General features: G+C 50.0%; 2 protein-coding genes across 3 annotated transcripts; one reads left to right on the top strand and one right to left on the bottom strand.

Annotated features, from left to right (window-relative positions):
- Positions 1–3,078: 3,078 nt before the first annotated feature.
- SLC51A (solute carrier family 51 subunit alpha) lies at positions 3,079–5,551 on the top strand. Its single transcript, XM_057427068.1, has 9 exons — positions 3,079–3,101; positions 3,280–3,374; positions 3,724–3,878; positions 3,993–4,066; positions 4,148–4,306; positions 4,440–4,551; positions 4,668–4,814; positions 4,958–5,063; positions 5,180–5,551. Exons 1-9 carry the CDS (start codon positions 3,079–3,081, stop codon positions 5,314–5,316), a joined length of 1,008 nt encoding a protein of 335 aa, XP_057283051.1. The 3' UTR covers positions 5,317–5,551.
- A 2,129-nt stretch (positions 5,552–7,680) lies between these two features.
- On the bottom strand, positions 7,681–27,435 carry PCYT1A (phosphate cytidylyltransferase 1A, choline). 2 transcript variants are annotated; one of them, XM_057427041.1, is made up of 11 exons: positions 27,370–27,435; positions 25,273–25,456; positions 24,157–24,261; positions 20,634–20,773; positions 17,757–17,856; positions 15,953–16,069; positions 13,898–14,049; positions 13,025–13,103; positions 12,116–12,258; positions 10,861–11,049; positions 7,681–10,280 (listed from the first exon to the last, which is right to left on the bottom strand). In XM_057427041.1, the coding sequence occupies exons 4-11, from the start codon at positions 20,748–20,750 to the stop codon at positions 10,074–10,076; spliced, it is 1,104 nt and encodes a 367-aa protein (XP_057283024.1). In that variant the 5' UTR covers positions 20,751–20,773; positions 24,157–24,261; positions 25,273–25,456; positions 27,370–27,435; the 3' UTR covers positions 7,681–10,073. The 2 variants fall into 2 exon arrangements, with proteins under 2 accessions (XP_057283024.1, XP_057283026.1); XM_057427043.1 differs by lacking the exon at positions 25,273–25,456 and having other exon boundaries at positions 27,370–27,422.
- Between the last annotated feature and the right edge of the window lie 260 nt (positions 27,436–27,695).

The following is a 27,695-nucleotide window of genomic DNA, read 5'->3' as shown; positions in this document are numbered from 1 at the left end:
TTGGGGGGACCTGGGGCTACCCCATCCCGCTGCATTTCCCCTCTCCACACCCAACTCTGCCAGCTCCTGGGGCAGGTCAGAGCAAGCAAGCTGCAGGCATGTCCTGTCCTGCTGTTGCAGGGAGGGCTCAAGGCCGTGGGCTGCAGGGGTGAGAGCCCAGCATGTCCCTGGGGGACAGCTCTGGGCTGGTGACACCAGCAGGATGGTGACAGATGTGTCCTGGCCCCATGTGGGGTGAGGCAGGGTGGGCTTGGGCACAGTGATGCGGCTGGGGCCTCGGTGGAGGTAGAGGGGGGTCTGTGCTGCCGGCTGCCACTGCTGCATCCGGCACCAAGGGGGGATGGAGAGGGGAGTGTGTGCAGTGATGGAGGCCCCTGTGCATATGTACATGCATGGTAGGACCAGCTCATGCAGAGCATCGATCTGTTGGGCTCTTCCCCACAGCTTGGGGTCCAGCCATGTCTTGTATCCCCTCCCGTGCTGGTGGGATGCTCCATGCCCCACAGCCACACCTGGCACCTCAGTCTGTGCTGTGCTTGGGGAAAGCAGGAGACTCAGAACTCAATCTGGTAGACAGTGATGAGGAGGGTCATCATCATGCTGGATCAGTGAGTCAGGGAGTCAGGGACAACAGATACAGGTATGCTGGGCAGGGGGACTAGAGTGTGCCTCCAAGGAGTGGGCACCCATGAGTGGTGCTGGCCCCAGGGCTGTGTGCAGGCAGGGGAATAGGTTCCTGCACGTGACAGCCTGGGTGGTGCAGCACATGTATGTACATGCTAGGGCATGGCTCTGCCTCCCTGGGGCAAGGATACGTGCAGATCACTGCCATGGCGATGGACCACGGGGCAATGAGCACCAAGAAGATGAGGCAGAACAGCAGGACTACCATGATGTAGCCCGCCGTGACCATCACAAAGAGGCAGATGCAGCCAGTACCACAGGAGCTTATGTGTTTCTTCAGCCATAGGCAATGCTGGTGAAACTGGTGCAGTGCAGGGGTGTTAGTGGATGTGGGGGGCCCATAGGCCCTGTGCACCCCACAGCTGTGGCTGCCCTCTGCACTGTGCTGCACACAGGGGCTGTGTATGCAGCGAGGGGGTGTTGTGCTTGTGCAAGGCAGGGGTGAGTGTGTTTGTGTGTGCAAGGGTTATGCAAGGGATGTCTGAGGGCACAGGGCTGGGTGTGCAGTGTGCACGATGTATGGACAGGGGTATAGGGGAAACATGGAGAGCTGCGCATGCTGGGTGCATTGTATAGGGCTAGGTGTAGGGTACAGTGTGTAGGGGCTGCAGGGAGGAGGGCTGAGTGTGCAAGGTATAATGTATAGGGATGGGTGTAGGGCTTAGCATGCAAGCTACATGCAGTGTGCAGCATGCAGTGTGCCAGGTTAGGTGTAGGAACACAGTATATAGGGCAGGATGGGGCGGTATGTGGTGTGTAGGGACAGGTGTATGGGGCTTAGTTATGGGGCTGAGGGATGGGGTGGGTAGAACCTGGTGTCCACAGCACTTCAGGCATACACAGAGCCCCCAGGATCCATGTCCCTCACCTCCATGGAGCAGTTGAAGCAGGGCTAGCAGAGGATGTGTGGCCAGCAGTGACGGTGGCACCCGTGCAGGCAGTGCTGTCTCGCTGTGCTGCAGAGCCCCTGCTTCAGGCTGTCCTCCTGTTGCTGCAGGACACACATGGGGAGACTGTGTCCCCATGGAGCCACCCTGCCATGAGGCAGCCCCTGCTCCCCTGCCACCCCACCAGGCTGGAGGAGTCCTAGGTTGACTATGCGGGGCAGGACCAAGATAGTGAGAGACAGGAGGAAGAGGATGGAAGCATGATGTGCGGGGCTAGCTGTGGCACCTGCCGGCAAGGGTACAGGGGGGCTGGGGCTAGACCCTGGGGCTGCCGTGGCAGAGGTGGAGAATGGGCAGAGTCTTGGGGTGCTCAGCCCCAGGGGCTGCTGGAGCAGGGGGTGGTGGGGAAGAGGATGCAGATCCAGGCTGTTTGAGCTGATGCCTGGTTCTAGCATCTTGAGGACACTGGAGTCAAACAGCAGCTATGCTGCTCCACGTCCCCAGGGGTTCTGGGGTGACTTACAGGAGGGAGGCCAGCGAGCTCAGGTAGATGAGGGGTGCTGAATCAAAGCAGGGTGGGAAACTGCATGATGGGATGGGCAGCTGTGGAGCCCTGGCCTCACAGAATGGATCCAACCACAGCAAAATATCACCCCATTCCATTCCCATGGCAACTGCAGCATCCCATGCCGGGGTGCAGGGGACCCATTTGGGATGCAGCTGCCACTCTGGCTTCATCAGGAGCCCACTGTTGAGAGGGCAAAGGGTTGGGGCTCTAAGGTCCCTGGGGGCCTAGTATAAACCAGCCCTCATTTTCCTTGGGGTGCTGGGAGGACACCAGGAGCCATGAACACCCCTGAGACCCATGAGGATGCAGGGATCCATCTAGGACAAAGACACACTGCTCCCCAAGCCTAACGCCCCAGCTCCCCACCCCAGCGTGCTCCCTCCATCCCACATTGCCTTCCCAGGCCCGCCCTGCTGCTGTCCCAGGGTCTGGACGCTGAGCCGGGCCAGCCCTGCCCTCTAGTGCCGTGGGACCGACTGCTCTCAGCAGGGCTCAGCGCCGCAGGGCGCTGTGAGCTGAGCCATTGCCAACTGCTCACACGGACACAGCGCTGTGCGGGGCCCGGCAGGCTCCAGCGCCCGCAGCATCACCTCCCGCCCGGGCACTGCTGCTGAGGGGACAGGCGGTGCATCCCGGACCCCATGTGGCACCATGAGCCCATGTCCATGCTGCCCGAGGGGGTGCACAGGCAGGGTCACCACAGCACGGGTGCCCGGTGCCCCCGGGAGGCGCAGGCGCGCTGGCACGGGTGATGTCCGCCTGCCGCGGCTCGCCGGGTCGGTAACCGAGCGGCCGAGGGCACGGCAATGGGCGCGGGCAGCGGCGGAAGCTGCTGGTTAAACTGGAACGAGGCGCGGCGTCCTCCCCGCGTTCCCTGCCCTGGGACTCTGACCCCGAGGCGAGCGGTGCTGGGACGGAGCCGCGGAGGAGCAGAGCAGGATGGAGCTGGCAGACGACCCTAGGTGGGTGCCGGGACCCCCGCGCCGCTTTGCGGCCTGGCAAATCCAACTTTCTGGGGGAGGATTTGGGTTATTCCCTCTATAAAGGAACGGAGGTGTTTGTGGGTGAGGCGAGCCAGCCGGGGGACCGCGGAGACCCTGCGGGCCTGGGTCCGTGCGGCTCTCCTCTTCCTTCCCGCAGGTTCCCGCGCCCACTGGTGGAGATGCTGATGAGGAACTTCAGCGTGCCGGCAGCATGCTTCTCCCTACCTCCCACCTCCCGGCACCTGCTGCAGCGTAGGTCTGGGGACGGGGGGAACCCTCCTTTTGTCAGTGGCAGAACAGGGCAGGGAAGGAGGAGGCAGGATGGATGTGGACAGTGCAGGCAGAGGCAGCCCTGAGGAAGGGGGAGGCAGCAGGGTGCTGCCAGGGCCTCAGCCTCCCACCCCATAGCCCTGCCTGCAGGGATGGGGGCAGCACCAGGGCAGGAGACATGGGAGCAGCGGGGCAGAAGCACCAGCTCCAGAATGGCCAGAAGGATGCAGTAAGGGGCTTCCCAAACCTGTGGAGTGGTTGGTCATGTGGCAGTGGTGGCCCCACGGGGGACTAGAAGGGACAGAGCTGGTTTCTCATCACTCCCCTGCAGAGCTGGACATGGCCCAACTCGCCATCATGGGTCTTGCCACCATCATGACACTGCTGTCGGTCGCAATCTTTGTGGAAGAGGTTTTCTACCTCATCCGCAAGATCCGCTGCCCCATCAAGATGAAGACCCTCTGCTGGAGCAGCTCAGCCCCTACGGTGAGCTGAAGAGTGAGGATGGTGGGGACATCACCCAGGGGGCCAGGGCCACCCAAGGGCTGCCAGCCCACAGGAGTGGGGAGAAGCAGTGTGCCAAGCTTGTGTCTGCCCCAGGTTGTGTCTGTGGTCAGCTGCTTCGGGCTTTGGATCCCACGCTCCATGATGGTGGTGGAGATGGCTACCACAGCGTGAGTATCACCTACCCCAGAGCAGTGGCACCAGTGAGCCCACAGGGCTTGACCTGCCTTCCTCCTCCTCCTCCTTCACAGGTACTTTGCTGTCTGCTTCTACCTCCTGATGCTGGTCATGGTTGAGGGCTTCGGGGGGAAGGAGGCAGTGCTCAGCACCCTGAAGAATGTGCCCATGGTTGTCAGCACTGGGCCCTGCTGCTGCTGCTGCCCCTGCCTGCCCCGAATCACCATGAGCAGGTCAGGGAGAACTGGGGTAACCCCCTGCCCCTGGAGAGGGCTGTCACACCCCACTACTGCTGGGGGGAAAGAGGAGCCCCTGGGCCAGGGCTCGGGGACCTCAGGGTGCTAATGATCTCTCTTGCTGTGTCAGGAGAAAGCTTAAGCTGCTGATGCTGGGGACTTTCCAGTACGCCTTCTGCAGGGCAGCTGGCGTCTTCCTGGGGCTGGTGCTGGCCACCGATGGGAACTACAACCCTGCTGATGTGAGTGCCAGTTCAGAGAGGTGGGCAGGGTGACACCCTGATGGAGAGCCTCCACCAGCCCTTGCCTTGCCTAGCAGCTCTTTCAGCCCAGGTGTGTTTCTGTGTGTCCCCCCCAGATCTCAGCAGAGAGCGTGGCCCTCTGGATCAACACCGTGGTCGGTGCCTCCACGCTCTTTGGGCTGTGGGCCCTGGGCATCCTCTTCCGGCAGGCACGGCTGCACCTGACCGAGCAGAACATCAAGGCCAAGTTTGCCTGTTTTCAGGTGAGCTCCCATCCTGCCAGGCTCCATGCAAGCATGAAGGGGATAGGGAGGAGATGGGGCAGGCTGTTGGAGAGTGGGGAAGATGAAGGGCAGGAGCCTGGCAGTGGTGCAGCCTGCACTACCTCACGTGTTGGTGGTTGTAGATCCTCCTCCTCCTTACGGCACTGCAGCCCGCCATCTTCAGCATCCTGGCCAACAACGGCAGCATCGCCTGCTCGCCACCCTTCTCCTCCAAGGCCAGGTCGCAGCGTAAGTGGGGAGATGGGGGAGCAGTGGTACGTGCTCCTGGCTGAGCTCCTCCATTGCACATGGGGAATGGGCATGGTGGATGAAGGCGGCTTCAAACAACCCTTCTCCTTTTCCAGAGATGAACGTGCAGCTGCTGATCCCGCAAACCTTCATCTTGGCAGTGGTGACGCGGATATACTACCGCAAACAGGATGACAAGCCAGGCTATCAACCTGTCTGCTTCACGCCTGCATGCACCAGCACCAAGGCGTGAGCAGGAAGGAGCAACTGGGGTGCCAAGGGGCAGAATGAGGTGAGGGGCTGTTCTGCCTGTACAACCATCTCCTCCTCCTCCAACCCTGGGGAGCTACTGGCAGCAGAGGAAGAACATCTTGGCATGGGGTGAAAGGGTCCAAAACCTGAAAGCCACGAGCCAAAGGGATCTGTGAAGCTGCCTCCAGCCTGGGGGTCTCTTATCTGGCACTGAATAAAGATAAGTTTGTACCTGAGGCTTGCACTGGTGACTGGGCTCAGACTGTCTCTTGCCCAGGCTGGCTGGGAGATGACTCCACACAGAGAGAAGACGACGGAGCCCAGACCAGGACAGCTATGGCACGGGCCTGTCACAGGGTGCTCAACACTGACCTCTGGGTGCTGCTTGCTGGGGTCCAAGGCACTGCCAGGGCAGCAACATTTTCTCCTGAGACCTCTGGTTGGGTCTGGCCTGTTCCTGAGAGCACAGTGGGAGCATCCACATCTGCCAGCCTGGGGCCAGGCACAGGAAGAAGCCTTGAAGCACCTTTGTAATACAGGCTATTAGTTAACGCTACCTTAACCAGCCTTGTCCAGGATAGTAGTAGGTAGCAGTATCTGCTTGTCGTGGTTTAAACCCAGTCAGGTAACTTGTTCACTCACTCCCAGTGAGTGGTGCCGAGCTGACAACAATCAAGGTCACCCAGGACACTGCTCCACACTTAGAACAGAGGTGGAGGTGGACATGAGGAGGAATGATGGCTTGCAGAAACCACTAGGTAATCTTTTGACCTGCAATGAAGCACCTTCTCACTCAAACCATTGCTTAAGATGGCAGGTGAGGAGGCCACAACAGGAGTTGGCAGTGTTAGGATGGCAGAAGGGATCTAGCACACAGCGAGTAAAATGACTTGGCATTTATTTGGCTAAACATAAAAGCCAAACACCCAACTCAAGAACAAGCTAGTAAGATACATAGTGTGCACAGAGGTCCATATGGAGAAACCACCACAGCAAACAGTCTGGGACAAACCAGCTTAAAGCAACTGCTGCTGCGGGGCTGAGGTGACAGCAGGACTGGGTGATGCAGCATAGCTGGAAGCGGGCAGCAGATGCCAGATCATCTGTACTAAGACCAGAGCCTGCTGCAGGGCACCACCAAAGCTTCCCCTGAACTGGTGTCCTTCCACTGTAATACTTTTGGCCAGAGCAACCCCTTGGAGAAGCAGTCAAAAAGACTGAGCTCCCAACTTTTACTTAATTGATTCATTTTGGGGAAAAAGCAGGTTTTTGTCCCATGAGAAGGGGGGAAAAGTGACTCAGAGCTTTTTGCAGGTGGCTGTGTTCAAAGCGAAACTGCTCAGCTGTAAGATGCACTGGTGTTTTGTTATGAGACTGCCAAATTTGACCGTCTCCAGGCAACAGCACATGGCCTTTACCAACACGGCTTTCTAGGCATCAGCAGAAGCACTGGGACCAAGCAATCTCATGGCTTTGCCAAGATGCAACGCACAGGGAAGAGCAAAATATGGGACTCATTTCCCTCGATCAGACAACCAGACCCAGCTCCTTACCTGAGGCAGGTAGGAAACCCAATCCACACCTTTACACCAGGGAGACCCTGGCAGCAAGAAGCTCACCATGAAGACGAGGGGCAAAACATGGGGTCAGTCCCACCAAAGTCACCACTACTGCCAGGTGTACTTGGTGATCTAGCACCTGCCTCTGGTTACAAGAGCCAGACTGCACAATAAAGTCCTCCATAAAATGCACAAAATCATTTCAGTACAGGTGTGTGCCATACTTTTCCCAAGAGGTTAAAGACCTTCTACAACTGTAAGCATTATGCTGTTAAAGTGCCATGCTCTTCATTTCTTGCTTTGACCAGCATCCTTGGCACCTTCCAGCTTTGCCCTGCTGCTGTTCTTTGCCATCAGAAAATCCTCTCCCAGGGGATGGTTGCTGGTGCCAACACCCTCACCCCCGCATCTGTACAGGAACTGAGGTAGGGCTGTCTTGCAGAAGTCAATGCCTCTGGATTTAGCAGCATCAAACTCAACACATTCTTCAATGCATGCTAGTGAAGATTTATTTTTCCACGCTACCTCTTGACTCCACAGTCAATTCCAGCATGCCTCTTCTGGGTGCTTCTTCTGAGGAGTGGGATGAGTTAAGGGTGTGCAGGACAGCCCTGGGAAGCAGCACTGGGTACATCTGTGGATAACAGGATATTCTGAAGAACTTGGCTCATGTGTTTTGCCCAAAGATCAAGCTCTGTCCTGTTCCTCAGAAGACAGGGCAGTGCTGGAGATGAGGCTGGTCCAGCAATCCATAAGGAAACAAAAAAAATACAAAGGGAAAAAAAAAAAAAAAAGAAAGACTAATCTGGGATTTGAGGTTCCAATTTAATTTAAGTGCAAGGAGGAAGCAGGGATTATTGGTTACAAGAAACAGCTCTGTTATTCCAAGCTACATGTAAAACCATAGCTGGCTTCTTACCAAGTACCCCAGGTTTTGCAGAGACTGAGAAATACATTAAGGTCTCTGCAGAACAAATCATCATTCAAAACACCATTGTTATCTGAATTTACAGAACACTGTTGCATAACTTGTGTTTAAAACAGTAGTAAGGCTCTAGAGCAGCCTGGCCTTTGTGATCTGGCTTGGGAAAGCAACACAACACCCATACTGAGGGAAGGGTAAGGAAGCGAAAGTAGGGAAGATGAGGGAAGAGAGAATGTAGGTGATATAAAGCAAGTGCTCTACCACTCATAAACTAGGGGATTCACAACTGGCTTGTACCAAGTGGCAATTATTTGCTCCTTAATAGCAAAAAAATCCATAGCAGCCAACCACGCTCCCAGAGCTGTGCACATCCCTGCTGAGAGAGGTCCGAAGTGGCAGATAAGAATCCCCAAAATACCCTTCCAGATACCAGCTCTGGCCTCAACAGAAGCACAGAGTCTCTGCCAAGCCCTCTGGGCAGCATGACAACGGATCAGCAAGATGAAAGCTGGAAAGAAGCAGCAGCCTGCTCCCACCACAGGGCCATTGCATCCCTGGAAGCATCGCATCATGCAGAGCTTGTCGCAGCACGTGATGATTTGCCTCCTTGCACCCACTGCTTTGCAAGCGTCAAATCCCACTCGAGAAACTTCCCTGCAGTGTTCCTGACCAGCTCTGAGCTGTCCTGTACTCCCAGCATTGCAGGATACAGGCAACTCTGCCCAGCAGCTCCACCCAGAGACAATGGATGTCACAGGCAAACCTGAACAGAAAAGGAAGCAGGAGCTTTGCAGCTATGTGACAGCAAGTCCAGTTCCTCCAGTGCTTGCCTCAAGGACAGAGTACACTGACCTGCTCTGTGCACAGGCACGCAGCATGGGGAGGGCAACTGCCCACGGGGAGTCGCAGGCCACAAAGCTCAAGTGTTTATTACAGACATGACAGCAGGTACAACCTGCACCATGGTTTCAAACAAGCAGATTACATATTTAAAGTGTAAAAAAGCTGCAGCTCTCTGATGCTCTTTCTGGCCTTCCCCAAGGAGCGGAGCAAGCAGGCACTGATTTGTGCATTTATTATGCAAGCCAGGTAACCGTCACACGGGACCGCGACCCTTCACTGGGGTAAAACATGCCCTTCATCTGTCCAGCTGCACACGCCAACATGGGCAGCAAACTGGCTGTACGAATTCATGTTCTGTCCTCATAGCAGCAACTTCACGGCACCAGTGTAAAGGACTGCTCCAGCCCTTAGAGCACAGCAACTGAAACACAAACACGCACAGGGCACAGTCTTGAGGTGCTGTTTGGACAGACAGTAAAACTTATTACACACCAGAGACTGGGACAAGGAACTTCTCAAAGGAGTACACACATTCATTTCCTACCTGGGCTCTCACACACCTGAGGAAACGTGCAGACAGCAAGTGCCCTGAAGCAAAGATTCATTCTCTTCTCTCCAACAGCAACTGAGGGCTGAATTTTAGCTCAAGAGTTAGCAGTCTTGTTAAGATTAGCTGGAAAGGCCCTTCTCCTGCAGCCCCTGTACAATTTGGAGCTGCGAATGCTGTGTGCTTATGGGGTGCACGAGTCTATGGTGCTGCGAATTCCTCCAGGGTGTAACTCCTGTGTGCTAAGCTGGTAGCCCCCTGCTCAGCACATCCTCATGACATTCTGGGAAGATCAGCTAAGGGGCACATGAGCACTACAGCATCTGCTGGATAGATTCCTATGGGCTCCAGTGCAGCAGAGATGTCTCTACTTCCTAGAGGCCTCTTTACACCACTACCTCCTGCATGCTCTCAAGGTCATGCTGATTGAGGAACCGAGGGGTCTTTCATTTGGCAGTGGCACAGACGCTGCCTGGAGGTGGGGGGGGAATAAGACAGAAGAACTGAAGCAAAGAAGAGACACATGGGTCTTCCCACTCTCCCTCTTGCCTGGAGGTTTAACAAGGGAAAAGAAACCAAAACAAAAGCCACACTTGAGTGCTATTCTTTGCGCTTTAAAAGTATTTTCTAAAATATAAAAATGATCTTCCCCCTGGAAACTACTAGAATGTAAACAATAAAAAGGGGATTTGGGGAGGAGAAGGGAGAGGAGGTTCGAATGTGCTTCCAGGCAGCAGCCCTTGCTAAGAGCAACAGGTGCCTCCAATGCCCTGTGCTCACCATCAGCCCTGTTCCTATGGCTCTCTCGCTCATTTAGAGTTCCCCAGTGGGTTCAGACTTAGGATGCGGCGGTTAGCGATTTTCAGCAAATCCTGGCTGGTAGCTTAATCCTCCTCATCCTCACTGATGTCATAGGTGACCGCAGATTCATTCCTGGAGCGGTTGGCTGGCGAGGAGGGAGGAGTCTTGGTTGAAAAAGGCCAGCGGAAGGAGGGAGATGGGGAGCGGTCGTGCGTGGGGCTACTGCTGGGACTCTGCTTTGGGCTGATGGCCTGCAGCATCCGGCCCTTGCCCTCCTTCAGCATGTGTTTCTAGTGACAGAAGCAGGGACATAGTTAGCATGGCTCAAACAGCAATGGAAGTAGACGCTACCTACAGCTTGTGCAGCATTTTGGGTTGCTGCGTCTCTTCAATGCTTCATACAAGAGCAGAAAAAGCCCAAGCATTGCTCCAGACTTTGAAAACCATCTATAGTGTAACCATCACCAATCTTCTAGCACTTCTAACGTGAAGTGCCTGTAATATTTACCCAGCTGTACAGGAGAGTCTGGCACAGAAAAGTAGCTTTAGGCTCATCCTAGACCAATGACAAAGTGACCACCAATCTCTTGGCTGCTCAGTAGCTGGTAGGACACAAGCTGGAGTTTACAGGCTAGCTTATGGGATACAGGGAGTTTTTGTACTACAATCGTAACTGGCATTATCCAATCGGAAAAGGTGAAGGCTCCCTGTAAACAGACTGCAAAAGCCTGGGACAAGTTGTCTGCAGACTGGCAGCACACTGAGCACTGCAACAAACTGTGAAACTTTGTTTGCGGACCTTATGCTCCACAAGCCCTATAACAACTGCCAAAGTCTCCAAAATCCCCTTTTCCCAGAGCAGCTCCTTACCAATGCACCTTCTGGACCAAACATCTCCAGGAAATTGCCAATGAACTCCCGGGACTTCTCTTCCCACTTCTGAATGAGATCAATACTCTTCTCCTCCACTTTCTGGACAAATTCCTTTGACTTCTCCTCTACGTCCTTCACCCTCTTTTTCACCTTATCCACACGCTCCTGGAGGTGATATTTCTTCTCCTGTACAGTAAGCATTGGATCAGAATACAGCTCAGCAGATCCGAGTGGTGACTACCTCTGCTCTGTGTTATTACACTGAACTGTTGCTTAAGACTCAGCATCTCCGTTAGTCTTGTGACACTTCTTCACCTCAGTGACACGTCTTCCCTAGACTAAATGGCAAACATAGTGGGGCTGTGAGATGCTTTGTGACAGGCACTGGCACAGCACACACTGTGAGACTAAATCCAGAGATTAGTGCTATCTAATAGGAGTACGTGGAAGAGGGAAATATTTATACAATATACCGATTAGATTCAAGTGACCTGCTGTAGGTCTTTCTGCATATCATGATGGCACAAGTCTTTTTACTGGGTGTTTTTAAACAGAGGTAGAGTTACATGCCAAAGAGAGGCCAAGCAGCCATTATCTCTCCTGTTTTGTTTTTGTATTTGATTGTATTTTTAAAAAAATAGGCATAGTATCTGAATGATAAAAATAAAACCCCCAAAACATTTACTACTTTATACCCAACCTCAGAGTGCCTTCTGCTTTGTATTCTGCTTGAGGGTTAGAGCTGCTCAGCACAGGATCAGAGGATATCCTTCTCCCCTACCCAAGCACTGCAGCTCCTGAAAGAGCTCCAGGAAAGGAATAGTACAGCTAGAATGGGACCAGATTTCATCCTAACAAATGACTCTACCTTAGGAAGGTGGGAGAGAGATTACACACAGCAGCTGCTGCCAAGACCAATGCACACTTCATTCAGCTCATGAAAACACACATTTCACCATGCACCCTGTCTCCAGCTCTTTCAACAGGTAAAACATCACACAGACATTTCTGACAATGGAGCAGTGTTAGCAAAACCCCAGCTCCTCTGGGTGGGTCCCTGAGGCAGTTTCAGGGGCAGAAGTCATCTTAGTTTCTACTCCCCAGACACTGGTTTGGTGCATCTGTTTAGCTCTGCAGATTGTCCCTTTACTGGCAAGTGTCAGGATTGTGCTACCACTAAACAGACTCTACATCTCCACACTCTCTAAGATTCTGCTTCACGCAGCTTGAGGTGAGAGACACTGCAACTCACGTTTATGAAGCTGACATTGAGCTCTTTAGCTGTGTAACCCCGCTGCAGGTTCCGTCTGGCATAAACATCATAGTCCCGCACGATCCTGGTGATGATATCAGATGTTGAGATCCCCTCAGTCCTCTGAGTTGGCGCAAACATACCTAAAATTGGGGAACAGGACCCAGGACAGCTGTAGCAAGACACATGGCAAAAGAGCTGCTGCCACGTCTATTAGAGAATAATCTCTCCTGTTAAGAGCTCACTTCCAAACTGTTCTCACATCACCACATCTTTGCCCTTGAATGCACAATACTAGGGTCCTTCTTTCTGGGACTATGAGGAAGACCTAAGTAAGACCAAAGCATCTCAAAACCCTGTCAAAATACCATGTCTTCTAATGAAAGGCTTTTCACATTAGCAGGTTTAAAAACTCCCAACTATAATTCATGGCATATAGAACAGCATGACTACAAGGACAAGACAAGGAGTCCTACAATTTTGAGGGTGAAAATATAACAAGCTCTGATGGCTAGGTTTGGATAGACTTAAATAAACTGCCCCCCCCCCCCCGAGTTTTACAGCAAACAGCTAGAAAAGCCAGTTTGCTGAGTTCGTGGGATTCCCCATTTGTGAGAATCTGTAAGCCAAACTTCAGTATTTTTTCAGAAGGTGCCTGTTAATTCAATCACAGTAACTAGACTGGAAGTAGGAATTAATACTGGGCAATGCTCGGCCATGGGCATGGAACATGGAACAGTCTCCTACGAAGCAGGGCCCAAAGCTGGGCTTCTTCCCACCCTCCTGGATGGACCTTGTTCTCAGGAGAGCACTGCCACCTTCCCAGGCATAATCCTGCCATATAGGGGCACAGAAGAAACTACAGCAGACCTTTGACAGGAAGCCCTGGAGAATCTGGCCCAGACCCACCTGCTTCTTTTATATGCTTATAAACATCATCACTGCCAGCAGAAGAATAGGGGATGTCATCGTGTGCAACAAAGTCGATCTGAAAGTTAAGAAAGCAATGAGACTCAACATTTTTTCCTGCTTTCTGCCAAAGGATGGTAACTTTTTGCTCAACACCTCAGTGCAGGGGTGCGACAGAATAGCAAGATGCTTTCCTGTGTTAAAAAGCAACACAGAGCAGTCCCAAGTTCTCAATGGTAATTGCATATCAATTGTAAGCACACACCAGAGAGGAAAGGCTGAGACTAAGGACACAGCTGTTTTAAGCTCCACAGAGAAATGGCTTGTTAATGCTAAGAAGGTTAAAAAACTAAGCAAACTTCCCTGGAGACTCCTTCATGTCCCAAAGCAGTTCAACAGATGTTACAGACTCTTTTCAGTTTATCTTACTGACTGATAAAAGACTCTCAAGACAGCTTGCCTGGTTTCCTGCTGCAGGGAAGCTGATGTAAATCTGAGTTGCTCCTGCTGTAAGAAGAGTTGGACCAGACACCCTTCAGAAATCCCTTCCAACCTATGTTATCCTCTCCCTACTGTGCTTCACACCAATCTATAATCAGCATCAACTTCTCCTGGAACAGCAAGAACCCTCTCAGGCTTTTTTACCATGTCACAATCTCTACCTTATTTTAACATTACCTGTCAGCTCAGCAGATGCTTCTATGCTTTCAAGAAGCCCACTTGCTTACCATAACCCCATTAGTTCCCTATTTAAGGAGTTTCAACAGAAACGGGTTGCTCAGGCAGAGGTCACCCCCATGGATAAATTCTTGCTATAAACAGCCAGGACAGAGGCTAATCAAAATGCAGAACAGATCAGATGTCACAAATTACCCTGTGCTCTGCCAGGAACTCGGGGGTAAGCGTCCATGGCGCATTTCTCACCACTTCATCCACATAGCGACAATGCTGCACAGCGTCATACCGCTCATTTTCATTCATTACTGTGAAGCCCTTGAAGTTATGGGTTAGCTCGTCACTGCAGACTGAAGAAACAGGCAGAGAAGAGTGAGCCTGAAGTACTTACCCCAATGCTTTACTGTAAAAAGACCTTGCACATACTCCTGCTACACCAGGCAATGCCAGCCTGGTTTTGACAGGTTGATAGAGTGCGCTGGCAGTTTCAAACCCAGCCATAAAGCACCAAAACCAGTGAGCAGTGCAGGGAACTTAGCTCCTAAGCAATTCTAGGAAGGCTGTTTGGGGAATTTCTGCCCAAGCTGGGTACCTACATGAGAATCCCTCAAGGTCTGTAGAGCTCTTAGCTAATACAGAAGACAACTCTCCTGTATGAAATGGCACCTGGGGGCCTAATGGGCAGAAATCTGCTTTTTAACCTGTGGATGTCTCAGGCTTGGAAACTGAAGCCCATGAAAAAAGCCCACTGCCAAAGTGTCTGATTTCATAAAATGAAAGTCTAAGTCTTGGAAAGCTGTATTAAAACAATGGGTGAGTTCACAGCAAATCAAGTTAGCTTACTTATGTTCTATGGGAAACTAAAAGTAAAAACCCTTCAAAATCTGCAATGTAAGACATTGAGGAGGGAGTTTTATTTGGTTATCAGACTCAAAAGTAAACAAGGCATTAGCAGTCTCACTGGCATTGGATGTATTTATGCTCTGGACAAACAGATGATAAAGAGCGGGTGAGATTGCTCCCAGCTTGGAGCTAACGTTCACTGGGCTGTTGCCTCTTGTCTCAGTTTCTGGTTCAAAGGAAGCAGTTCATTGCCTTCCACCTCCTCACCAGTCTCCCAAAGGCAGAGAACATGGTTACACACCTTGCTACATTAGAACATTTATAGTTTGACCCTGTTTGAGGTACACCACTTAGGTACATGGGGATATTTTTCCACCTGCAACATTTCTAAGCTCAGTGCATTTTGTAGGTTGGATCAACTATTTCAGCTCTACTCCCTCCCTTCCCCTTCCAGACACTACTACAGCACACACAAAAAATGCAGAAGTACCACTATAAAAATGCCCTCAGCAGTGAGTGGTAAGGAAACAAACCACGCAAAGACGTTATGATCACGCTATTGCAGGATCACGGTTTCAATTTGCTTCAGGAAGCTAACAGTTGTTGAGAAAAGCAGTTAAAGGTATTCTGAACTCTGATACTTTAACATCATTAGGCACCCTGACCAGAGGTCACCTCCTGATAGACAACACACAGCCTTTAAGGTGGGTGAAGTCATGGGCACAGAGGCCAGTATACTACAGCAGCCAGAAAAAAAGGTTTCTTTTTTTCCCTGTTATATTCCTGAAGGAGGCCTGGCTGAAACACCTCTTCCAGATCCCCTTAGGCAGTCAAGCAGGATATTCCTGGCAGCATCTAAAGACCTTTGAATCTAACAGACAAAATAGGAAACTTTTATTTGGAGAAACGGAGCCTCACTGACTTCCATGGCCATGTGCCCAGAAAACCATGATTTCCACGCTCCTAGTGGGACCTGTTAGGGTTTAGCCACAAAAATCCCCAGCAAAGAGTTGGAGTGGGGAAATGACATACACCGTGATACAGGCAACACAAAGCTCAACCAGCCATGGAGGGACTGCTACTCATTCTTTAGCTGTCTAATTCAAGAAGCAGATGCTCAATTGTCCCTAATATATTTTGATACTCAGATGTGCAACTCACCAGCATCTGTCACAGTGTGATCAAAAAAATCTTTTCCTTACACACTCATTTTGTACAGGATATCTTTCTGCGGACATACCCAACTCTCAACATATTGCAGTAAGATTCCAACAATATGGCTGCACTGAGAGCTGCTTTATGGCTAGTGAGGCCATAAAGACAAAAACTCTACTATGCCATCTGCATGTATAACCACAGATGGAGGTAAACCGTACTATGACAGCCAAAGTCAACAAGGTCACTCCTTACCTCCAACAATGAGGTATGTGTTTGGGAAGAGGTTCTTTGCTTGCATCAAGGCCCGGGCATGTCCAGAGTGAAACAAATCAAATATTCCATCGGCATAAACTCTGACAGGGCGATCCACTGTGCCAAAGGGACAGAGAGACATTTGTGAAGATTCCTTCCTGCAGAAGCAGCTGCTTCTAATGGCCACATTTGGGGACCCTCTAAAATTCCTGGGGATGTTGCAGAAAAGTGGCAGAATGCAGAGCTGTGGCCAGGAAAAGTTTGTAAAGAGCTGGCACTCTGCCTTTCCACATGTAAGCAAACACAGCTCAGCTGAAATACAACCATGTTCAAAGACAGACTCAAAGCCTACCACATATTCACTGAACCAAGTTGAAGGGAGACCAGGTGAAAGCAAACCCTGAACATCTCCACCCTACGGAAATCTAAGCACAGCACTAATTTTTTGCACAGCAGGGAGCTACCAGAGTGGAACTGGCCCAGATGTTCCCCCCTACCAGTCAGGATAACATCTCAAATACAGTTAAGCTTCCTCCTCTGCAGCCACTGCTGCAGCTACCAGTCTGGCTGGGGGACCAGGTTGTTCTAATTCCCCACCACTATCATCAGCTTTCTCAGACCATCAAGCGCAAGCTCAATCCAAAAACTCAGCCTGACTACTTAAGGAAAACACAAAGGTAGGGTTGTTAAGTTCAAGCTAAACAGAGAAGTCACTCCGAGGACAGCCTCTTTCAATCCCTTTTCAGTAAATCCACCTCATTAAAGATTCCAGGAGGCTTTGGAGAGCCAAGGATCTGGAGATCTGAGACTGCAAAAGCCTTCTGTATGCCAGGAGGGGGCTGGTCCTGGCAGGCCTTTATGAAAGTACAATAATGTTCTGTAAACTGGCAGGAACATACATCTCTTTTCCTCCATACCTGCAGCAGCTACAGTTCCTGAGCACAGGCATAAATGGCAACAAGGAAGCATGCAGTGTATTTTAGTCTTAGCAGGCAGGAGAGCCACCACTATTGAAATCAGAGACCTTAGGCTGGCTCTGGAGATTTTCAGCTGGAAAATAAATGTGCATTGGATTTCCAGAACCTCTGCAAGAAACCACTGCCAGGTCTCATCAGCAGTCAGGTAGGTAGTATAGCATTTTTATGGTCTCTGTAGACACAACAGAGAGGCCAAATAACACAGCACTGTCTGCATATTCTGACAAGAGGGCAGCCATCCTTCATGAGTCAGCCCTGCTTCTGCCTTCCTTTTAGACTCGCAAAGAGAACAGTTGCTCCCAGCCTGGTTTAGAGAATAAAAGGATAGGTTCTTGTTCTGGGGCTGGCCTACTGTGTTTAAGGACACTGACTTTAATTCAAAGCCAGCCTACAATGGGACATTTTGGAAAAAAGACCTATGTTAGTTTTGTCTACCCTTTTCAAGTTTCAGAGAAGATGACTTATAAAGTGCTTAACTTTAAGCTGCGTCAAAGTAATACAGAAAAGTGTTCAGCTCTGATACTATTCTGTAGCTGCCAGTGGCACAGAAGAGCTAAACCACAAAAACCTGTTTGCATCAAACAGTCTTACTGGTGAAGGTATGGCTCCTCACACACTTGAGCTCCAATTTCAGCAGTACTGGCAGACCAATTTCACATGGGGACAGCTACCTCATCACCAAAGCATTAACTAAATCACTGACCACAAACCTGGTCTGACACACAGGCTGGTCTGGTCTCAGAGATATGATAATCATACCTGCATCCCACCCCCAACATTTATACAATTCCCTTCCAGTCTGTTTTTCTGTTTTTTTTTTTACTTACAAGGTGTCCCTCTCATTGCTTCTTCATATGTTACTCTGATGTATGGCTTGCTGTAATCAATTTCCACTTCATCTGAGAACGGAGCCGGTTCCCTCAGTCCCTAAATAGCCAGAGAAGGTTACATGTGAGAATGCAAAGGTGAATGCAGTATGTAGCAGCAGCACTGCCACTGCAGTGTCCTAGTCACCAAGTCCACAATGCCTCACCGTGCACAATTCAAACATGTGTGCTAAAAGACTATTGGTGTTGAACCTCAAAACACCCCTGCAGGGTGATTAGCCTGAGTTTAGAGAGAAACAGAGAGAGAGAAAAGTGGAGTTAAGATGGCAGTCACACCGGACCCAAGAAAACAGAAGGCTCAGATCTGCAGCTGGTAAACCAGACTTTTGACAAAAAACAGTTCACAGCAGCATAAGCCAAGCTTCATCAAACCTCACTGTAGCAGCGCCAGCTATGCCAGCCCAGGCAAGACCATCACTGTGCTGTGCCCGAGTGCTTGTGCTGTGATGTACAAATTGTAACCGCTCTTCGATTTGATTATATGAACAAGCAGAAGAGCAATACCAACAGAAGCACTAATTCCCAGGGAACATGTGTATCATCACCCATTTCTGAGCCATACACAGTGAGAGACAGACCTCGATCTGTGGCATCTAAAACTGCTGCAGGCATCTACAACTGTAGATACTACAACTGAGTATCTACAACTGATGCAGGAAAACCCTTTTAATCTGCTAGCTTGTTTAATCAGCAGCTGAAGTCCAGGTGTAATTTCTGGTCTCCTCTGAAGGAAAACATCTGCCCCTCCCATAACAGAACTAACAGTCCCATTTCCTTCTAGTCAGAAGGTATGAGGCAGCAATAGATGTCTTTTTCTCAAGCCAGAAGACTAGGAAACTAGCTTGCAGATCATTACAATAACACCTTCAAGCTGCAAAAAGCTAATGAGCCATTTCCTCTCTGACCTCCTGTCCCATTGCAGCATCCTGCCATGGTGCTTAGCACCACTACAACCAGAAAGACCACTGCTATTATTGCTAATGTCATTCCTTATTAAAGTGTTCAAAGCGAAGCTCACAGGAAAACAACCACTGACCACTACATTCAAGCAAACTGATACTGCTGAAAATCTCCTGTAACTTCTGAGACTCTAGTACCCGCATTTCATGCACCACCTCCTCTACCAGGATCCTTACTGTTACATAATGCCTGCCATGTGTCTGCTTTCATCACTGCCATCATATCTGGGACTTGTGAATAAAACAGATTCTTTGCATTTGGTTGGCACATACCTGATATGAATCCAGGAATAAAAGCATAAAAAAACCCAAACCCTATCAAAATTATCAGATGATCACAGAGAAATGTCCTCAGAAGGCCCTGCCAGAGTCTTGCCTTCCTGCACAGTGTCTGCAAGGGCCAGGACTCAACTTGATGTGCATGATAGGACAGGCTTATGCGCCAGCAGGCTTGCTACCACCATCTGCTGCTGAGCCCCGCTGCTCCAGGAGAACACTCTGCTGGCCAGCTGTTGAGCTGGGGAGTGGTAAAGGCTTCAAGGTAATGTCACAGGTGACACCATTACTTTTGCTATGATAAATAAATCTTACTCAAAAGAAAGAAGAAAAAAAATCTTTCCTCAGGAGGTTTGCGCTAGCCCTCTGACTAAAAAACAGCCAGAAAGTTTAGAAAGTGGCTAGGTACTATTTATTGTGTGCTGTTCATAGACAGATGCTTTCTTTCTAATACAGGACAGACACCAACTTGAAGAACAAGTAATTCCCACGGAACAACCTGCACACTTCTCCTTCCTTAATCAAATACATGCACTGGGTTCCGACAACAGTCAAGGATATAAAGGCTCTGAGAGATAAGTCATGCAACAACTTAAGCCTCCTTTCCCAATGCTTGCCTCCCCAATTCTCAATGTTGGTGCTGCTCTTCCTTTGCTACCACCTGCCAAAAGCTCTGGGACAGGACTGAAGTACTCCTGAGAAGAGCAAAACATTGTTATCAAAGAGGAAAGCTGGAACACATCACCCTATTTTGCCAAGGACTACAACCCCAGTGTGACGTGGCAGGGATGGTAGCTGGCTTTAGACACAGATAAGAGCAATTAGAGCACACATGACACACAGGACAGGTCCAGGAATAGGGCAGAGCTGTAAAAAGCCTATCATCACAATATTGTGGAAAGGACAAGTTAAAGTCAGCCCTTTACACTAGTGCTAACTGGCACAGACCCCTTTTAGAAGAGACCCCAGTGGCTTTAGCTTGCTAAAGCTGTCCCAAGGCTGATCTAGACAGAGAAATTTTCCTGAACGCTCTCAAAGTACCAGGAACAAAAATGCAGTCTCCTGCCAGACCAAGAGAATCAAAGGAGCAGTTATCTTCTGGGTCTTTCAGAGTGTGAACTCAATAGACTGCTTCTGTAGGTGCTTACAGACCCTACCGCAGTTCTGCGACTTGAACAAGACTGCTTTCTTCGAGGTGCATGGGTTGTTACATGCTTGTTTGGAGTATTTCTCCCTCCTGCTGTGTCATTTAAGAAAACCCACTTGTGAGAAATGAATGCTTACTTCTCTATGAATATCTATATTCATGCCTGTTCAGGTTCAGCTTAAGTGACTATAAACAAGCTAGACACACCACAAAAGCAGCTTAGCGACACTTTCCTTAGGCCTAATTTAAGCCCACGTTGTAAGTACGTTATTAGTATGAACAAAGGAAGATTTTAAACTGGCTTTGCAAGAAGGATAGCTACTGTCATTTGCTTCTCTCCTACCCCCCGCAGAAAAACCATCACATTTATCTTTCTGTTACAGGGCAATGTCCTAATCGTGCAGGCACCTAAAGCTTCTATCTCCGCTTACTTACAAGTGAGCGCCGGGACATTTTTGGAGGGATTCCATCCAGCTCTGTTGCCCCATTGGGGCCAGATCCATCTTTTCTTCTCTTACGGGAATTCAGCCTGGAGGAGGTCGGCGGCTCCATCTTGGAAGCACGGCCAGTAAGAACTGGAACAAAATGAAGGAGAGAGGGAGAAAAAAACCCAGTAAAAATATTTCTCAGCTCTTCCAAAGCAGAATCAGTCAACAGCAGGCACAGTGTACAGAAGGTCAGCGCAAAGACACAGCCACCTAACAAGGGGCTCAGCCAGTTGTATTTGGCATCAGCTGCCAAGGCTTGACAAACAGTGCCTGGTGGGAATACTGAATCATTTAATGCAACTTGGAGCTGTTCTGCAGAGAGAAGTGTGCAGCAGCCAGCTGGCTGGAGAGAAACTCGAATAAGAGTTGCAATGAAAATTATAAATCATTACTACAGTGCTAATTATACTATTTTAGCATCTCAAAAGCAACCTAAGGATTAAGACATGCCTAATCTGTATTCAGCCCTCCCCTAGCTCTCATTCTGATGAATACAAACACTCTTCTAACCTTCTGTGTCCCCTACCCACACATCAAGACAGTTGGTGGATGTGCTGCATCCCTGCACAATCCTGATGGGAGGAAGAAGCAGGTTTAAGCAGCAGGGTAAGGGTGAGGGAAGGGGTGCAACCCATGCTCGTAACTTCAATAACTACCCAGCTTGCTATTTGCTTTTTTGCTTGTGTAAGACCAAGCTGCAGATCCTCAGTGCAAATGGCTCACCTTGGGATGGCTGCCACTGTGCTGCCCTCTTGTCCCCTGTCCCCACTGCAGTGGTGACTCAGCTGATGGCAAAGCAGCTGCTGCTATCACATTAGGGGCACACTTACTGCTGGCACTTTATGTACCAGGTTGTAATTAGCAGTAGTTCAGCTAAACCGCTTCTGTGATGAACTGACAGACAGACCACCAGTTTGGGATAGAAATCATGACAGCTATCTGTGCTTCTGAGCTGGAGTCACTGCACCTTCCCAAAAAGGCCCTGGAGCATTAGGAAGCCCAGCACTCCATGCAGCTGAAGCAAAACTAAGGATTTATAGAAAGACATGGCAGCAAATATTCCCTTTTCAGCTGCTGCAGGAGTTAGAAATGGGTGCTACATTTGCAAAGTTTATAACTAAAGAGCAGCATTATCTTTCTGGCTCACTTGAAGTATGGAGCTCTCTGGCAGCAACTGGCAGTTCTGACCTGTTCCCGAGAGCAGCATGACCCCTTTGCCCAGGAATGATGCTTACGTGTGTGCCTCAACACCCTAATAATAAGAGCCGTGTGGAATTTAAAACGTCTCCCCACCCATATGCAGTGGGTGTGCTGGAACACGTTAGGTGGGGCAAGTAGGAGGTATGAGACAGGGCAGATGTCCCTCTGAACACCACCCCTCTCCTCAGCAGAGCATTACTGCTGAGCATTCCTGCTTGGGACAAGCTGCAACTGTCCTCAGTAAGGTCAACTGAGCAAAGCTCTACCATTCAGCAACCAAGAAGGGTGGGCTTTGTAAAAGAGAGCTGTTAAAAAGCAGATTTAGTGATCAGACTTACTCAAGTGCAAATGACTCCAGGTTAAGGAATGTTCCTAAGTATGGAGTCAAATGCAGTTTAGTAACATATGAACATACCAATCTCCCCACCGTCAAGTAGATGATATCTTAGGAACAGTGTTAGGATCAGACACAACTGAACTAGTTTTGGGGTAAATACATATAAGTATCCCAGACAGCTCTGCTAGACCTAGCATAATGCACTGAGAACAGGAAAAGAGAATCTTAGGTGAATGGGAAGCCAAAACAATACTGGGAAGAAGACAAAAATACTTGGCAAATGTTTAACTTTCAGGCAAGATTTGTGCTATAAATGCAGCAGCTTCCAGAGTGCCTCTGTGAAAACAAAGGGTATGAAACAAGCAATTCCTAGGTTTTGCAAAGTGCCATCTTGCAAGCACACTCTGTATCAGCTGTTTACTTCACCACCATGGTCCTAGCAGAAACCATCTAGCTCACAAAAAGCAGCAGGTCTCTGCCTCTGGTTCATGAAACCCCAGCATTTGTGGAAACAGTGGGGAGAAACAGCAGCAGATTTTGTTGTTATGTGGTCAAAATAATTTCACTGTGCTTCAAGTCACCTTTTGGTCTCTGAACACTTGCTTTCCTTCCCTTTGGAGAGAATCAAAAGGTCTGTTAAAGTGCTGAACACATTTAATCAGAACCACTGTCCATCAAAACACTAAAAAGCCCTGGCAGAAGCTCTGGTGCTGAAGCACAGACATAGCAGCCTCCATGCACAAACAGGTGAAGCTCTTCCTGGATTAGCTTGGCACATCAGAGCAACCAGACCTCTCCGCACACAACTACACTGTACTGAGTTATCGCCAGCATCTTGCTGCTGGGTGCAGAGCTCACAACCAAAGCAAGTTACAGCACAGGGCAACACCATGCTTTATGCTGATGTACAGCACCACTGTCCGAGCCCAGGAAAGATCTCCAACAGCTTCTTCCCACACCCAACTAGTTTCTCTCCACCCTAATTCACCTTTGCAGTTCTCACAGTATACCTAGTCAAATGATGACAAGCAGTAGCTTAAGTGAATGGATTTTCTTTCCATCAAATAAACAGCAGTGGTCAGACAGCACCAGCCACCCAGCACCAGCAACACCTGATGTATCAAAGGAGAAACCTGCTTCGAGGATGGAGTAAATATGCTCTATCTGCTCTGATTTTACAGGCTAGATGTTACTGAAGCAGCCTCTGCAGCGTCTGGAGAGCCGGGCTGGGCATCTCATGAGTGACACAGCTCTGCTAATTGCTCAAATTAACGCAGAAATTAAACAATTTTATCATTCCTCTTTAAATGAGAGCTTTAAAACTTCTATCCTGTGGTTAGCATGTTAGCCCTCTCAGCACCAAACTTGTCTTCATTAAAAACTGGGAACACATTGTTTTTAAAAATAAACCATACCTTGCTGCTACAAAGCTATTAATCTTAGAATGCTTCATTTTGGCCAAGAGACTAAAATAGCAGCCCAAACACTTACTAACAATGGGATGCAACATCTGTAGCTGAGCTTAACGCATGAGCACACAGCTTTGCTTCCCTAAATGCACAAAACACTGACTGTTCTAAAATTAATTACATTTACAGCAGATGGGGAAGGGGGAAGAGAAGGTAACTCTCAAAGCTCATTCTGAAAAAAAGCCAAGATAAACCCCAGGCATAACCAGAAGAAAGAGCCCTGCTATAAAATATTAACATTGTTCTATTTTGTTTAAGGCATCACCCTCCTGCATTACTGAGTCTGTGCTGAATACCAGAAACTGCTTGTGAGGAGCAAGGCTGGAAGGGCTCCACTTGGGAAAGCCACAAGCAAATCTCTGCAGCACTTGACAGAACACGGGGGTTTGCTTCTGAAACTTCTTTGGTGCAAATCCTGTATCAAAGCAGTGCCTTGCACCACCTCAAGATGCCAGCTAGCTCACCTCAAGAGAGTTGTACCAGCTCCACGAGGCCTAGCCAACTGACAGATGAGAGGAGTTGCTCTCCCTGTCAAGGAATCACTGAGTCCCACTGAAATGCAGCCACTTCTGCAAGGAAAAAAGGACAAGCATTGGTTACCACAGAGGAAAAAAAAAAAAAATAGAGAAAAGTAGGGAAAGGATTTACAGCTCCTCTAGGGTGCGTTAACTACGCCATCATCTGAGCTGGAATTTAACAACACTGCAGTTAACACCTCTGGCAGATGGAAAAAGTCAGAGTAGGTGTGGCAAACCTTCTTGTTCCCCAAAGCCTTATCTCGCTGTCTGCATCTTCATGGACAGTACTGATGTTTTGTTTAGCTTTGGAGGTGTCAGAGAACTGTGTGCCTTGCACTGCATTAGAGAAACAGATAATTCCTGCATATTTCTGCACCTTAACCACACTGATGGCGTAAGGACCCAGCCCATATGCATTCTTTGTGTTCTTAGGTCCCAAGGAATTTATTGAAGAATATTATCTGCAAATCTACATGCAGTAGTGAGATTTCTTCTGCCACTGCTTTTCACTTGCAGATTTACATGCCAAGGCAAAAACAATCCTGCTATTTAAATTCTAAAGCCTGTGCAAAACAAGACCTGGCTGCAACAATTCCGTAAACACTCTGGCTCAAGGCTGCTGCATTTCCCACCCCAATCCAAGTCAGCACAAGACCGGCAGGCTGGACCAGCAAGGCCCCTTGACATCCACAGTTCCCAGGCTCTCCTATCGTCCCTCTGAACTTGGAAGGTGTTGGCACATCAGATGCGACTGTCATGTGTTGCTTTGCCTACAAGATCACTCCACTTTACAGGAGCAAGCTATTTCTCTTCTGCTGACTCATCTGCAGGCAAATACTACTAAACTTTGCACTGCCAGCTGTCTGCAGAGAATTGCCTTGACACATGGGCAGCACTAAAGTGAGAGCTTCAGGGAAAAGGAGCAAGTCCTGTCACTCAGGCAATTCCCCTGACAGGCTGTATAGTACCAAAATGACCCTGCATTCCTCCATCCAGTGGAGAAGAGAATCCCTTTCTCCTTGTTCTCCCCCACCTCCAACCCCAAGCTTACAATTAACTTACTGGTGCGTATCCCTGTAGAGGTCTGTTTAAGGCAGAAAGACTCAGAAGACGTTTATGACAGAAGACTCATCACAGATTTCTCTTCAACCCATGCTTAAAAATCTTGCCCAGTCTCCAAGGCAACTTCATTCCCAGCCCAAGCTTGCCAGGCCCAGCTCTGCCCCAGTCTTCAGAGTAGAAATATCTGCTTAAAAACTGAGTGCTAATGGCTGCGTCCCAGCCTGCATCTGCTCTATCTACACAGCCTAAGTCCTCAAACCCCTTTCTATAAAGGTTACTGCAGGATCTGGTAGGCAGATTCCTGTCTACACTTATAACATAGGCTGCTTCAGCTACTATGGCTGAGCAAAAGCAGCTATCTTGCAGCATATTAATAGCCACATGAACATATAAAAGGGATTCTAGTTCAGCCAGTGCTTTACACTGGTATACAATGGCATCCAGACGCAGATCTTTGCTATACTTCCTGAAACAAACCCCCAAACCTTGCATCCTCTACTGATGCAGGGAGGTTGATAATATCTTTTCAAGCAGAGCCCAAGCAGAGAGATCTGGTACCTGTGTCCTGCAGTTGGTGAAAAGATGCTGCTGTTCACCAACAAAGTCCCCAATGGCTTAAGACAATTCTAATACCACAATTGAAAACAGTGCTGCATGATCACCTGGGCAGAGCTGCTATGAAATATATACACAAAGAGAACCTGGTGGCAAGATTTTCTCCATGAATTTGCAGCCATTCTGGGTATATGATAACCTGAGGCACTGAGTGTCCCAGCCTGTGACAAAGCCTCTGCTGTAGCTAGCAAAGACGAAAGAGGAGGGTTTATGCAGAGTATCAGAGAGGATTCAGAGCCTACCCAGGAACAGTAAAGTACAGGGATGAGTTGCCATTCTATCCTGACTTTTGTGTCAGGAGTTTTTTGTGTTGAGTTGCATGTATGATTTGGTTTTGGGGTTTAACGGAGCCTTTTGCGACTTCAGGAAGCAATCTCCTTTGGTAGGCTTACACATCGATACCAAGCCCTTGCGACAACAATTATTTTTTGTGGCTCACCCTACAGTAATTTCAAGATAATTATAATCTAGATTTTGAACCAGGAAACTTCCAAGTCATAAACTGAAATAATTCCGTAAGTACAGCAAATTCCTTCAGGAAATAAAGCACAGGTGTTTGTCATCTGAATTTCAAAGCAAATACAGTGGCTGTGCTCAGGTCCAGGAATCCTGCAGATAGAAAGCCAGCAGTACTTGCTTCTGACCACACGCTAGCCCCACACTATGGACCTGGTGCTGCAAATGCATAGGGGGGGGACGGAGGAGAGAGGACCACGTGCAGCATCCCGCCCCTCCCTCAATGGCACAAGGGCCATTGAGGAGCATGGCAGCTCTCAGAATTCCAGCAGACTTTAATTACAGAACGATTAATCAGTGCAGCACAGACTTCGGTGGACACAAAAAAAGCTGGTTAGAGAGAACGTGTGCCTGCGCAGCAGCTAGGTCACACCTCCCCTATCCGCAGCCAGGGCCACCTCTTCGTCATTCTGCTCCTTCCTCCCCACCCCAGCCCTTGGCTTCATCTCCTGGGCCGGGGGATGTCCCCCACAGTCCCCATGCTCCAACCCCTGGGGGGTGTACTCCCGGAGTTTCCTCCAGCATCTGCTACTGCCTCCTCTCGCCTGCCCCCACTGCAGCCCATCCTGCCGTCCCCCGAGCACTGTGTCCGAGCTCCAGGCTCTCCCTAAGCTCCCTCCAAGGAGAAGCAGCGCACCACGACCCTCCCCAGCAGACACTGCCCCCCTATCCAAAACCAAGCACTCCACGTCCCTACCAAGCAGCCCCCTTGCCCCACAGCGAGCCCAGGCAGGGCTGCCTCATGCTTAGCCACTAAGCTGGAGATAGGTCCCCGCTGACCCTGCAGGGCACACAGAGGAGCCCCCCACCTGCCTCCAGCCCCCATGACGGGCACTCCTCTGGTCCCACAGCAAGCACCCTGTCCCCTGCGCTCCCCCTCCCCAGCGACAGACCCTGCAGCCACCCCAGAGCCCCACGGCCCGCTACATGCCACCGGTGCATACGGTCCCGGCCGCCGCCACCTACCAGCAAGCCGCCGTCCGCACGCTCCGCCGCCGTCCAGCCAAGCCCGGCCCGGCCCCGACCCGCCCCGCACGCCGGAGCCGCTCCCGGCGCCGGCCCCGCCCAGCTCCCGCCAACGCCAACGGGGCTACGGGTGGAGCCGCTGCGTGTCGGCCCGGGGCGGCAGGAAGGGACCGGCCGCGCTCCGGGAAGTCGCACCCGGGGAAACCGCGCCTGGAATCTCCGTTCCGGCTCACAACACCGCCCCCCAGCCCTGCGCTGCCCTCGTATGTGTCGGATGCCCCAGGCTCGGACAGGGGGCCAGCAGCGGAAGAAAGGCCAGCGGAGAT

This window comes from Pezoporus wallicus, unplaced genomic scaffold (genome assembly GCF_028554395.1).
Source record: "Pezoporus wallicus isolate ANWC-B61680 ecotype Strahan unplaced genomic scaffold, APGP_CSIRO_Pwel_v1 scaffold_7107, whole genome shotgun sequence".
NCBI lineage: Eukaryota > Metazoa > Chordata > Aves > Psittaciformes > Psittacidae > Pezoporus > Pezoporus wallicus.
The sequence above is the reverse complement of the archived record's forward strand: the minus strand, read 5'-3'. Positions and strand labels throughout refer to the sequence as shown.

What these genes read in the sequence shown, in the direction of transcription:
- PCYT1A (XM_057427041.1), bottom strand. Translation starts at nt 20,750, where the DNA reads ATGGAGCCGCCGACCTCCTCCAGGCTGAATTCCCGTAAGAGAAGAAAA. An exon ending in AGCAATGAGAGGGACACCTT is followed by an intron (nt 16,070 to 17,756) that starts GTAAGTAAAAAA and finishes CCTTTGGCACAG; the next exon opens with TGGATCGCCCTGTCAGAGTT. An exon ending in TTGGTCCAGAAGGTGCATTG is followed by an intron (nt 10,281 to 10,860) that starts GTAAGGAGCTGC and finishes TTCTGTCACTAG; the next exon opens with AAACACATGCTGAAGGAGGG.
- SLC51A (XM_057427068.1), top strand. Translation starts at nt 3,079, where the DNA reads ATGGAGCTGGCAGACGACCCTAG. An exon ending in GAGCTGGCAGACGACCCTAG is followed by an intron (nt 3,102 to 3,279) that starts GTGGGTGCCGGG and finishes TCCTTCCCGCAG; the next exon opens with GTTCCCGCGCCCACTGGTGG. An exon ending in CCAAGTTTGCCTGTTTTCAG is followed by an intron (nt 4,815 to 4,957) that starts GTGAGCTCCCAT and finishes TGGTGGTTGTAG; the next exon opens with ATCCTCCTCCTCCTTACGGC.